Source organism: Sinocyclocheilus rhinocerous, unplaced genomic scaffold (genome assembly GCF_001515625.1).
Source record: "Sinocyclocheilus rhinocerous isolate Xijiao unplaced genomic scaffold, SAMN03320098_v1.1 scaffold387, whole genome shotgun sequence".
NCBI lineage: Eukaryota > Metazoa > Chordata > Actinopteri > Cypriniformes > Cyprinidae > Sinocyclocheilus > Sinocyclocheilus rhinocerous.
The window spans coordinates 840,468-854,472 of record NW_015651557.1 but is presented as its reverse complement, the minus strand read 5'-3'; the positions used below and the strand labels follow the sequence as shown (position 1 = coordinate 854,472).

Genomic DNA, 14,005 nt, shown 5'->3' with positions numbered 1-14,005 from the left:
GTATTTTAATATATATATATATATATATATATATATATATATCTTCAACACAAGAATATATTGTCTGAAAACAAGTCTTATTATCTTATACACAAAATATAGATTAAGAAAATTATCTGTTGATAATACAAAGCGTTCAAATATTGAACTGCAAAAAAGACAGCACCCAGACCAGACAGAACAAAAGATCCCATTCCTGATTCTGTGAGGTCACTTCCTGACACAGTCTGGACCCACACAGACACATTATTCCAATTAAACTGACATTAATGCTCACGTGTTTGTGTCTGCCTTGTTGTAAAAGCACAGTGCCACCTAGTGTAAGTGACGGCTACAGCAGTGTCCATTAAGGGCAAAGCTAAGCCGCCAGATGCTGGCTCTTAAAGGTCACTGAAATATTAGAGTGATCTATCTGGCTGCCATGATATCCTAATAATCCCCAGTATCAAGAGTACAGCGAGAGAAGAGAGGTATAAATGAGGTTGTTTAGACATGACAAGGGACAAAAAATAAAATACAATTAAATACAATTAAAAAATTGCACTGCAAAAAAATATTTTCTGGTTTTCTAGTGTAAATATTCAAACATTTTTAAATCAAGATTTAACTTAACATTTTAACTTAACTTAACAACACAGCAACATTTAACATTTACTTAAGAAGCAAAATGAACACAAGAATATATTGTCTGAAAACAAGTCTTATTATCTTATACACAAAATATAGATTAAGAAAATTATCTGTTGATAATACAAAGCGTTCAAATATTGAACTGCAAAAAAGACAGCACATAACCAGACCAGACACTAGACATTTGGTCATGTTGAACAGAAACCGAACCTTTAGACCGCGCACACAAACATTTTCACACTTTTTTGATTTTCTCTTCTCCTTCAGTTACATACACATTCACATCGTCTCTCACTCCCGTATTCCCATCTCTCTCTCTCTCTCTGCTCATGGGCAAACTCCAGATGGCACCTTGCTCTTTATCACATAAATGGCTCACATAGACAGGAATGAACTAGGGGAGGGGTGGAAAAAAAGAGAGAAAATGAAAGGCAGAAAGGGAGGGGTGGAGCTCTCTGAGAAAAAAAAAGTTCATATGAGGACAAGGGCCTAACGTCACCCTTAAGGACTGGCCAAAAAAAAAGCACAGAAAGAAAGAGAGAAAAACAGAGACAAAAAAGGGAACGATGGTAGAAAGCAAATGAGATAAGATGAAGATAGCATGAGATACAATGCAAAAAAAGCATCTTAGTAATCAGTCTTGTTTTCATGTACAAAAGTATCCAAACATCCTTAACGCAAGATAAATTAACTTAAGCAGCAAAATTACCTTTCAGAGAATATTTATTTTAGTATTTAATATCTGTAATAATTTTTTCTTCCTAATTAGTTAAAAAAAGTTTAAATAATTTTAATAATTTATGAAATAATTTTAATAATTAAATATTTGAAATAATTTTTACATACAATTTAATTAAGTTTGTGCTTAAATCTAAATTGTGAACTTTCTAATTGAGGTCAGTTTTTTGCAGTGTGAAAATCAACGTTTATGGTACAAAAGACGATCTGGAAAAGAAACAACATCCCTTGGTGTCTCAGACAAAAGCCGGCACACTGTAAATCCATTTTCTTTCCTCTACACCTCAGTTTCTTGTTTCTGACCGCGTCCTATTAGCTTGAACACTGCTACTCTGCACTGTGTCTTATCAAATGGTCGAACTATAGTCAAATAGTTTCAAATAGTCAAAATAGATCAGAGGAGGGGAAATAAGGCCAGAGCGGTCCAACCAGACACTCACTGGCTGCTTTGATGAAGCTCCTCTGGTACTGGTATGTCATGAGAGGGGCCGGCAGCATCCTGATAGCACAGAAGAAGAGAAGAGATTAGCGATTAGATAACAGACCGAAATCGACAGTCAGACTCAGAAACAGAAGATATCATAGCATCGAGACAGAGTGAACTGAGAATATTTGGATGCATGAGGATTATATGTCTTCCTTTACCGTTTTAAAGTCGTATACTACTTATTTGCTAACTTCCGAGAGGTTTTATTTTTAACCTGCAGACTAATTTGTAGATTATTATTAGCAATGTTGTTGAATTACATGAATAATCAAGACTGTGTGTTAGACTGTATTTTTATATTTTCCGACAAAAACGTAAGTGGTAATTGCAATATCTCATGTTTATAACATGATTGACTATATTTGTATATATATTTTTTAATAATTTGCTAATTGCTAACGCCAAACTGCCACGGTGCTAGCATGTTGTGGGTGGTCGCCAGGCTGGTGTCATGAACACATGGGTTGCCAAGCTCTCCCTTGTGAAAAAGAAGTGTACTTATTAATTGTATTGAATGTGCACTTGTAGTGTACTTCAAATCTTAAAAGTATATTTTTTAAAACAGGCAGCAGCTATTTGCACTGTGTTAAGTGTTAATAGCGATAGAGGCTATTTACACTAAGTGAAAATAGTTTTGTTTTTGTGATATGCTATTTACACTAAGAGCAAATAGCTATAGATTCTATTTACACTATGTTAGCAGGATTTTCTGTTATTTATACTATTTGTTGCAAATAATGGCAATTATCTGCATCTCAGTATTGTAGTACACATTATAAAACAGTATGCAATAATAATGTATTGAGTGTAAATTATAATTTTAATTCAAATTATTAAATGGATGCCACCTTATTGGGACAATAAAACCCTCCCTACCTACCCGATAGTTTATTTTCAGCTTTTCAATTATTTCCTTCATTTTTATTGAAAATGAAATGCATTTCCGATGTGATATGAGATTTGAAAAGGGAGAAAAAAAGTTCGGTAAAATGCTGGTTCGAACCGGGTGTGCCTCACACGTCCTGAAAAGTGAAGCTGCGGGCTCTTCGATCGCCCCCTGGTGGCTGGCTGCAGTACAGGTCATAAACCCCGCCTTCTCCATGTAAACGAATGGGACTTGAGTCAAAATAAAAAAATAAATTACACTTCCAATACAATTTTCCGTAAGATGGTTTTGGTCATTTAAGGTAGTTGTTATTACGCGGATATATATTCAATTGTTCATTTTTGTGATAAGTTTGATTTTAGCTAGTAATTTGATACTATAAAAACGGGGCGTGTCGTTACGGTTGATTGGGTCTGCGGGAGTTTGGGCGGGAGTTTGATACCGCGGCTCCACCTCACCAGCCATATCACCCTGTAGCCCAAGACTGGTTGCCCACTGAAGCTAAGCAGGGCTGAGCCTGGTCAGTACCTGGATGGGAGACCTCCTGGGAAAACTAGGTTGCTGCTGGAAGAGGTGTTAGTGAGGCCAGCAGGGGGTGCTCACCCTGTGGTCTGTTTGGGTCCTAGCACCCCAGTGTAGTGATAGGGACTCTATACTGTCAACAAGCTCCGTCCTTCGGATGAGACGTTAAACCAAGGTCCTGACTCTCTGAGGTCATTAAAAATCCCAGGATGTCTTTCGAAAAGAGTAGAGGTGTGACCTCGGCATCCTGGCCAAATTTGCCCATTGGCCTCTGACCATCATGGCCTCCTAATCATCCCCATATCTGCTGATTGGCTTCATCACTCTGTCTCCTCTCCACCAGTAAGCTGGTGTGTGGTGGGCGTTCTGGCGCACTATGGCTGCCGTCGCATCATCCAGATGGATGCTGCACACTGGTGGTGGATGAGGAGATACCCCCTGACAATGTAAAGCGCTTTGAGTGCCTAGAAAAGCGCTATATAAATGTAATGAATTATTATTATTATTATCATTTACTCAAGATGGCAGCGGCCATACTGAGATGCTTTGGCTTCACTTTTCTATAGTGGAAGGAAATGGAGACGCGTCGTCCATCTTTTTTTACAGTCTATGGTTCGAACCCGGGTTGATCAAAAATGACTATGGCACGCGCTTTACCATCTGCACCACTGGAGCTGATGTTTGATAGCTGTCTTTTGTAGTGTTGACTAGCCCAATCACACTTTGATGGGCGGAGTTAGTGTAAATAGCCTCTTCCAACAAGGCGGGCTATTTGCACTTAGTGTGCACAGAAATGAACTTGCAGATAATATAATATTAATGAAATAAAGTCCAGATAAGTGTACTTTTGCAAGTGTTTAAGTACACTTTCATGACTATGTTTCTTAACACACTTAAGTATATTTTTAGGTACTTGAAATGTTACTTATCATTATATATACTTAAATCATTACGTCTCAATAATCTTTTGTCATGCCTTAATAAAAAATACTCAATTTTAATGTTTAAACTAACATACTAAATCATATTCAACATAATTATGCTTTCAACTGTAATGTTATTTGATTACAGTTAAAATTAATATATTTTAAATGCACTTTGAATGTACTATAAATACATGCAAGTTTCAATAGAAGTGACATTAAAGCATATTTTAGTTTACCATAATTGCTTGTCGGTACATTTAACAGTGCACTTTAAGCATATATCAAACACTTAAGTAATTATGAAATTACATATAAAGATGTACTTAAGGCCCACTTACTGTAAGTGGGTAAGAAACTCGACTTGACACACTCAATATATGAAGTCTTAACTTTGTAACTACTTATACTGGTAAATAAAACAAAGTTATATGACATTAAATATTTCTCATTCTTCAAATGCTCAGCATAGGCCTACTAGCTTAGCATACTGCTAGCTTGTTAGCGTTCTAGTTTATTAAATCTATCATCTTTGATCATTTGTTAAGTCCATGCAAATAATAAAAAAAGTGATGCAATAAACTTAATTATACAGTATATTTAATATATTTATTGTAAATCATATTTAATAAAATCATTTATACTGCTGTACCATAGAGAGAACAGAGAAATGATAGCATACAAGCCGCAATTAATGTCTATCCTACAAGCGTGACTGGACTCATTTGCGCAAGGGGACTCAATTGTTCAGTATGCAAGTGTTCCGAGTTTATTTTGTGGGTTCTTACAGTATTTAGTTGCCAGAGTGTTTTGCATGGTATACTTACCCTGTTGAAAGAACCAGCATATGCTGGTTTTTTCAACAGGGTAAGTGAACAGCCCTGAGTATAAGCAATTGTAGGACTGATGCCTTAGCGGTCAAGCTAACTTTTGAGACTGCAGGAGCCAGTTAAATTAAGACAGCTAACACACATTTTGGTTGTTGTCATGTGGTCATGTGTGAAGGGGCAGGTTGGTACCTGAGGTAATGCTTTATTGCACTGGTGATGGTCTTGATCTCCCATTCTGTGCTGTCCAGCTCCACATCTGCACAGGTTTTGGGGTCTAGAGGAGAGTATTACGGTTAGACGGCAGATTTAGTTTGCAGGTGACCTCTGTTGAACCTTTGGAATTACACACTCTGCACAGTGCCAGTATGTGCAAGCAAACTATGCATATGCGTGCTGGCAACAGCCAATCAGCATCAAAATCGCAAACCGTTTCCTAAAGCAAAACTGTCAAAGTATATCATTATCACTCTGAGGCAGGCAGTTAAATACTGGTGATCTGGTGAGTAACACAACAACATCAAAGTCTATTCATTCTGCTTTCACTGCAGGGTGTGACGACATTCCTGTCACTTTTTGCGTGTGAAGAGGTTTGCGTTTGTACTTAAGCAGCTGAGAATAAAGGTTCCTTGCAAAGTGAAGCTTTACACACAAATAGGCCTACAATACTTCAAATAAGTCTGTATGATATTAGTTGAGGCAGATGTGCTTTGAAAGTGCAGTAAAAATATTGTAATATGGGAGGGGCATGCATGAATTTTGGCATAGTGACCAAAAGCAAGCTCAATGCATTGTAATCAACATATCTGTCTGTACGAGAGCAATGCATCATGAAAAAACTAGGTCGCTCACGTAATAATCAATATATCTGTCTACACTGCATGGGAGTAATGCGACAAACCAAGACACATTCCATTATAAATCAACAAAGCTGTCGCTGATAATGAATGTGACAATGTGACAACTAGAGCGCTCACATTACAATTAACAAAGCTGTCTAAAAAAATGCAAGTGATCACTGTGACAACTAGTTACCAAGGTCAATGACAAATAAGAATATCCATGATAAAGAAAAGGAAAACCTATTAAAAATCTAGTTTAAAACTATTTTTAACACACGTGTCAATTTCTTAGAAATGTACTCTCTTCTATACATGCTGGCTTTATATGGTTTTGAAGAACCTTTATATTATTTTCAAATAAAAAATGTTATTTAATGACACGTGGTGTAGCCATCATGAATAAAGTAATAACATATTTTAGTGTACGTTTAAAAAGAATTCTTATTATGGAAATACATAAACTTTAAAAGAATATAATTAAGTGTGAAATTGAATGTAATGTTTTCAAACACAATTGCATGCTGTTTGCAATTAAAGGGATACTTCACCCAAAAATGAAAATTCTGTCATTAATTACTCACTCCCATGTATTTCCAAACCCTTTGTTCATCTTCGGAACACAAATTAAGATATTGTTGATGAAATCCGAGACCTTTCTGACCCTGCATAGACAGCAACGCAACTGATAAAAATATTGTAATATGGGAGGGGCATGCATGAATTTTGGCATAGTGACCAAAAGCAAGCTCAATGCATTGTAATCAACATATCTGTCTGTACGAGAGCAATGCATCATGAAAAAACTAGGTCGCTCACGTAATAATCAATATATCTGTCTACATTGCATGGGAGTAATGCGACAAACCAAGACACATTCCATTATAAATCAACAAAGCTGTCTACAGTGATAATTAATGTGACAACTAGAGCGCTCACATTACAATTAACAAAGCTGTCTAAAAAAATGCAAGTGATCACTGTGACAACTAGTTACCAAGGTCAATGACAAATAAGAATATCCATGATAAAGAAAAGGAAAACCTATTAAAAATCTAGTTTAAAACTATTTTTAACACACGTGTCAATTTCTTAGAAATGTACTCTCTTCTATACATGCTGGCTTTATATGGTTTTGAAGAACCTTTATATTATTTTCAAATAAAAAAAATATATTTAATGACACGTGGTGTAGCCATCATGAATAAAGTAATAACATATTTTAGTGTACGTTTAAAAAGAATTCTTATTATGGAAATACATAAACTTTAAAAGAATATAATTAAGTGTGAAATTGAATGTAATGTTTTCAAACACAATTGCATGCTGTTTGCAATTAAAGGGATACTTCACCCAAAAATGAAAATTCTGTCATTAATTACTCACTCCCATGTATTTCCAAACCCGTAAGACCTTTGTTCATCTTCGGAACACAAATTAAGATATTTTTGATGAAATCCGAGACCTTTCTGACCCTGCATAGACAGCAACGCAACTGACAACTGTAGGAGTGAATTCTAGCACTGTGATTTTGGCTATTCCAATAAAGCATTCGGTATCCAACAAGAACATAATACTGGTACAGTGCATTACAATATTTCTATAAATTCAGAAGAAATGTGAAAAAAGTGTACATATTCTAAGTTAGCCTAATTATCACTCTCAGGACAGACACTGTGTTACTCAAAACAGTTTTAAGGCTGAGAAATTGTATATGTGACATTTATGGCTGAAATTCTTTTTCATGTTAATCTCCTGGTTTCATTAAAACAAAATGACCACCAGCAGCGGAGTGCTGATTCTCACCCATGGCCAGGCTGAGTAGTTTCTGCACTCTGGAGTTGACACCGACGATCCTGTATAGCCCCTGTTCATCAATACCTGTTAGAGAAAGCCATAGACTGTCAACACTTACTCATGTGCTGGTCACCATCTGACCTCTATTTCTGAACAGAAAAACAACAGGAGGTGTACCTCTGGTTTCTATGGCATAGATGAATTTTTTGACAACGTTGAAGCCGATGACATCTAATTGAGCCACTTAAATAGAAAGTTCATTAGGAGAGGGGAAAAAAAAAACATCAATACAACTTCATGGTAAAACAAACAGTAATAAACAACATGAAACCAGCATGATAAGTGTGTACGATTCTGTGATTCAACTGAATTATGTTTTTTTTTAATATAATTTCAAGGACTGAAATAGCACTACTTACTAGCTTCATTCTGGCTGTCACGATTCAGGGTGTATACCTGAGAGACAACACATTTTGGTCAAGTAAATGGCTGTTAACACAGAACAGCTTCGGGAAAAAAAAATCTACATAACAAGTACAATTTTATGGTACCAGCTGAGAAGCCATCACAGCACACAATACCACTGCCTCATCTGCACTATTTTACATGCATAATCTGTTCACTAAATGCTTTTGAAAAGCTTTGTCACACTAAAAGAGTCATTTAGCATGCTAAGACATCATGGTTTTGTTACAAAACCTAGTGAGCTGCCTAGTACATAGGCAGCATTTTTGGTGAGAAGGCAATATCAAAATACACTACGACAACCTCAGTGAAAAAAAATCTAAGATAGTGGATGACTCAAATGTGGATTATGAATATATTGATATAATTCTGTATCTATCTATAATCATGACAACCCTCAGAACATTTTAAGCATGCTCCTGTGTGTGTGTAAGATATGCTGCTGCTGCATGAACAGGCATACATAAATCCAGTAGCAGATCTAGACAGGTGGAGCTGGGGGAGGTGGAGGTTTTCAGAAGAACTGCACCATTTAGAGTTTCATGACTGAACTAGATATTTAATTCAAAGCCAATTAACGTTGATAAAAAATATTAAAATAAATAGAAAGTTTACTATTTAACAAAATATTTGTGTGCTCTATGAATTTTCATGCTAATAAGGGCCTAGCAGAATTGTGTGTGTTTTTGTGATAAGCACTAATTGAGCTGATGCCTAAAGAATGTTTCATCAGTAACTGATAATGTCCCATTCAATTAGCATGCTGCCCTTAAAGGTCTATGTATGTAGTACTCTAGTGAGGCAGCTCACTAGATTATGGAACAGAGCCTAAATCATCCTACAATACATTACAGATTCAATTATGAAGCCAACATTCATGGTAAAACAAACAGTAATAAACAACATGAAACCAGCATGATAAGTGTGTACGATTCTGTGATTCAACTGAATTATGTTTTTTTTATATATAATTTCAAGGACTGAAATAGCACTACTTACTAGTTTCATTCTGGCTGTCACGATTCAGGGTGTATACCTGAGAGACAACACATTTTGGTCAAGTAAATGGCTGTTAACACAGAACAGCTTCGGGAAAAAAAAATCTACATAACAAGTACAATTTTATGGTACCAGCTGAGAAGCCATCACAGCACACAATACCACTGCCTCATCTGCACTATTTTACATGCATAATCTGTTCACTAAATGCTTTTGAAAAGCTTTGTCACACTAAAAGAGTCATTTAGCATGCTAAGACATCATGGTTTTGTTACAAAACCTAGTGAGCTGCCTAGTACATAGGCAGCATTTTTGGTGAGAAGGCAATATCAAAATACACTACGACAACCTCAGTGAAAAAAAATCTAAGATAGTGGATGACTCAAATGTGGATTATGAATATATTGATATAATTCTGTATCTATCTATAATCATGACAACCCTCAGAACATTTTAAGCATGCTCCTGTGTGTGTGTAAGATATGCTGCTGCTGCATGAACAGGCATACATAAATCCAGTAGCAGATCTAGACAGGTGGAGCTGGGGGAGGTGGAGGTTTTCAGAAGAACTGCACCATTTAGAGTTTCATGACTGAACTAGATATTTAATTCAAAGCCAATTAACGTTGATAAAAAATATTAAAATAAATAGAAAGTTTACTATTTAACAAAATATTTGTGTGCTCTATGAATTTTCATGCTAATAAGGGCCTAGCAGAATTGTGTGTGTTTTTGTGATAAGCACTAATTGAGCTGATGCCTAAAGAATGTTTCATCAGTAACTGATAATGTCCCATTCAATTAGCATGCTGCCCTTAAAGGTCTATGTATGTAGTACTCTAGTGAGGCAGCTCACTAGATTATGGAACAGAGCCTAAATCATCCTACAATACATTACAGATTCAATTATGAAGCCAACACTCAACTAAACCACTACATTTGAATTCAGATAAAAAAAAAAAACAGGCTAAAGGCCCGAATATGCATATTTATGAGACACAATAAGTCTCAAGAATATGCATTCAAAATGAGAATGCACTTTATCTGATGCACAGCAGTGCCAAGCATGTGAAATGCTCTTAAACGGTTAGTTCACCCCAAAATGAAAATTGTCATTAATTACTCACCCTCATGTTGTTCCAAACCCGTAAGACCTTCGTTCATCTTCGGAAAACAAATTAAGATATTTTTGATGAAATGTGAGAGATCTCTGACCCTGCATAAACAGCAATGCAACTGAAATGTTCCCAGGTCCAGAAACATAGTAAGGACATCGGTAAAACAGTCCATGTGACATCAGTGGCTCAACTTTAGTTTTGCGAAGCTACGAGAATACTTTTTGAGCGCAAAGAAAACAAAAATAACATAATTTATTTAACAATTCTTCACCCCCGAGTTATGTCTTCCGCCATTTTGGAGAGTACCCAAGAGCGTAATCGACGTAATCAGCATTGTTTACGTTCGTCTGAGAAAACGCACGCATGAACGTAATCTGCGTAATCAGCGTTGTTTATACTTAGGGGAATGCGTGCGTATGTGTTGTGATACTCTAAAATGGCGGAAGACGTAACTTGGGGGAGAAAAATTGTTGAATAAATTATGTTATTTTTGTTTACTTTGCACTCAAAAAGTATTCTCGTAACTTCGCAAAACTGATTTGGACGGGTTTGGAACGACATGAGGGTGAGTAATTAATGACAGAATTTTCATTTTTGGGAGAACTATCCCTTTAAGATGAACCCTATCCTATTAAAGAGACGAAACAAATTTCCGATGTCTCAGATAAAGTACCGGTTCTCTTCCGTCCATGGCTTCCATCCAGAGTCTGCGGTCTTCCTCTGACAGCGCCTGCATGGTGATCACGCCAGGCCTGAAACATGCACACATCCACACGCAAGCATGCACAGCGGTACAGTCAACATGCACACACACACACACACACACACATACACACACACACAAAATTCTCCTGTGATGCATGTATATTTACAGGACACTGTTAGTTTAAACACTAGTGAGCGTGTGTGTTTGAGGAAAATGCATTTTCTTAAAAATCTACAGAGGCACACTTGTGAAAAATAATTGTGCTTAATTGTATTCAATATGCACTTGTTGTGTATTATAATATAATAATAAGGAAATAAAATGCCACTTGCACTGAAGGTGCACTTAAAGAGTACATTTTTATGATTTTTATGATTTATGGTTTCTTTACACACTTAAGTACATTTTTTAAAAAGTAATATTGTCAAATTAAAAGACATTTTATAATCTTAAAGTAAGTAAACTTATTTGCATGTGTTGAACATATTAAATCACATCTAAAGTTCTTGAGTATAATTTTAACTAAACTTAAAAGCAATTTAGTTAAACTAATTGCATAATACATTTTCATTTAATTGTAAGTAAAATGCAATTAAGTGTTCAGAAACAATGCATTTAATTTTTACCAAGTACATTCTTTTGAAGTAGAGTATTTCTGTAATAAGTACTCTTTTTTTAAAAGTATTCTATAAAGTACTTTTTCACAAGTGTAAACAAACACCCAATAACTATTCACAAATGTATTTTACACAAAACACACTGCAATTTTACAATAGCCTCCAGCTTTTCTGATTGCAAACTCACAAAAACACTATCCAAACACCTTCCCATATGTCGGCTTTGCCAATAAAAAAAAGGACATCACATACACAGCATCGCATACACAAAATGACATCGTCCCCCACACCAGCAGTGCACTACCACATTGTAAATTCATCAGGGTTTTCTGACCACAAACTCAATTAAACGGACCCAGTTCTATTACCCTAACTCTGCCTGACCTGGCATGGCCTAACCTTCAGTTGTCAACGCGAGATAATGGTGTGTGAGTGTGTGCTTCTGATTTACTGATAGAGCTGCCATACTGAAATATTAAGAGGTTTTCCAACACACGGCACAGTAAACTGGCTCTCGCTGGCTCTTCTATGCTAAAGCAGAGAAAGGGTTTTGCTTGGTAAAATAAGAGCTGTATTAAAGCACTGGACTGTTAAAAGACGGACTGTCTGTACTGTAATTTTGCAAATCATGAAATATGACCCATTTGTTCAAATAACGTCATCAATATCTGGTATATATCTACATTGGTTACCATAGTAATGATTTAAGTGTTCACACAACTATAAAAGAGTCTTTTTTGAGAGTAGCTGTTGGTGTGGAAAGAGAAGATGGAAAACTAGGAATTTTTCCAAGGTCACTATGACACATCAATACCAAGCAAAATGAGTTCATTCGGACACATCTATAGACACTACATAGCATTACCCCATTCTTAATGACTATTTTTGTCATAGTTCTTTTTAAAAATATCTGTATAAATATTTTCAAGTAAAAACACTATATATAATGTACAGCGTGCTGAACATTATACTGTATATAATGTTGCGACATATACACTTAAAACACCTGAATCTGACCATTCATACTGAGAAATATTTTCAAAAAATCTGGCTACATTTTTAAGAAGAATTTTTAAAAGGATTTCAAATCACATGCAAATTTGCTTTGTATCGTGTATAAAAATAGGATAATTTAAAATAAAAGTTCTATTTTAATACGTTTCAAAATGTCATTTATTTCCGTGATGGCAAAGCTGAAGTCGTTAGTGTGATTCTTCAGAAATCTTTCTAATATGGTGCTTAATTATTATCAAACATTACTTTGGCTTAGTTATTAATATTGGCTCTTATTATAAATCTTCAAAAAAGTTTTTGTTTTTCAAAATAATTTCCTAGATTTTTGTGAAAACTGTGATACTTTTTTTTTTTTTCAGAATTCTTAAGACAAAAATAAAGTTCAAAAGAACAGCATTTATTTAAAATAGAAACCTTTTGTAATATTACAATTGTCTTCAATTTCACTTTTAAATAAACGCAGCCTTGGTAAACTTTTGATGATAATGTATATCCTGGATTAAAATGATTATTCTTGCAAATTCAAACAGTTTATGCTTAAGATTCGAATCTTAGTGGGGAACGGGGGAAAAAATACATAATGTTCTCTAGAAATAAATCTTATTATGTGACAATTTTGCTGGGATGCAGGATATTTATTTATTTATTTTTTTTAATTATTACAATGTTGTGTCATCAGGGCTTAGAGCATCTTTTGGCCTAAATGTTAAGTGTAAAGAAATCGGTTCCCTTCCCCTGCCTACAACCATAAGATGGCCACTTTATTTCTCTCTTCCTAGTTACTGCAACAGTTTTGACAGGTCGAAGCTATCTACAGTGCACTCTCTTCATGCCTGGCAGACCTAGTCCAAATCTCCACCCCCTTTCCTGAGCAGCAGCCAGGAAGTGTCTCCCACTGGATGTTACGTGGACCAAAGCACCATCTGGTGGCAGGCATGCTTATAGTCAACTCACCGGTCCACGGCTTCAATGTCAAAACAGAACCTCTTCTCGATTGAGTCTGTTTTCCTTCTGGTGCAAGATTTCAGCGTAAAGCTTTCCTCATCTCCCTGAAAAGAAAAACATGGTTTACTATAGGCCCAAATTTTGGCACCACATTTTCAGCATTTCACTTATTCGGCTTTTATGTGAGCCTGGACGGCCGACAGGAAAATGTGACCAGATGTTCTATATTTACCAACTACACTGTCATCACATAAATGATTATATAAATGAATGATAAAGTGTCAGGTTACTCCCTATCTTGTTGCAAAGTGTGGCCAAGGAATGGGTGTTCAAATGCGGCCAGCTATTTTTATTCCAACACTTCACAGCTCTTTTACCGACTAGCAACACATTACACACATACCTCTGGAGTTCATTTACCAGAGCGCTGTCGTTCTCTCCTTCAGTGACCTCCTCACTTACAGTCTAATTGTTTCTATCACGCCACTCTGC

General features: G+C 35.9%; 1 protein-coding gene across 1 annotated transcript in view; it reads right to left on the bottom strand.

Moving 5' to 3' along the window:
* The window catches only part of LOC107713172 (rho GTPase-activating protein 26-like), a 99,473-nt gene that overhangs the window by 26,914 nt on the left and 58,554 nt on the right, over positions 1-14,005 (bottom strand). The window contains exons 11-16 of the mRNA XM_016518605.1: positions 10,905-10,983; positions 8,069-8,105; positions 7,827-7,892; positions 7,659-7,733; positions 5,206-5,290; positions 1,809-1,867 (exon numbers count right to left, since the gene is read on the bottom strand). Coding sequence (XP_016374091.1) covers positions 1,809-1,867; positions 5,206-5,290; positions 7,659-7,733; positions 7,827-7,892; positions 8,069-8,105; positions 10,905-10,983 — 401 coding nt within the window. The remainder of the gene's footprint in view (positions 1-1,808; positions 1,868-5,205; positions 5,291-7,658; positions 7,734-7,826; positions 7,893-8,068; positions 8,106-10,904; positions 10,984-14,005) is intronic.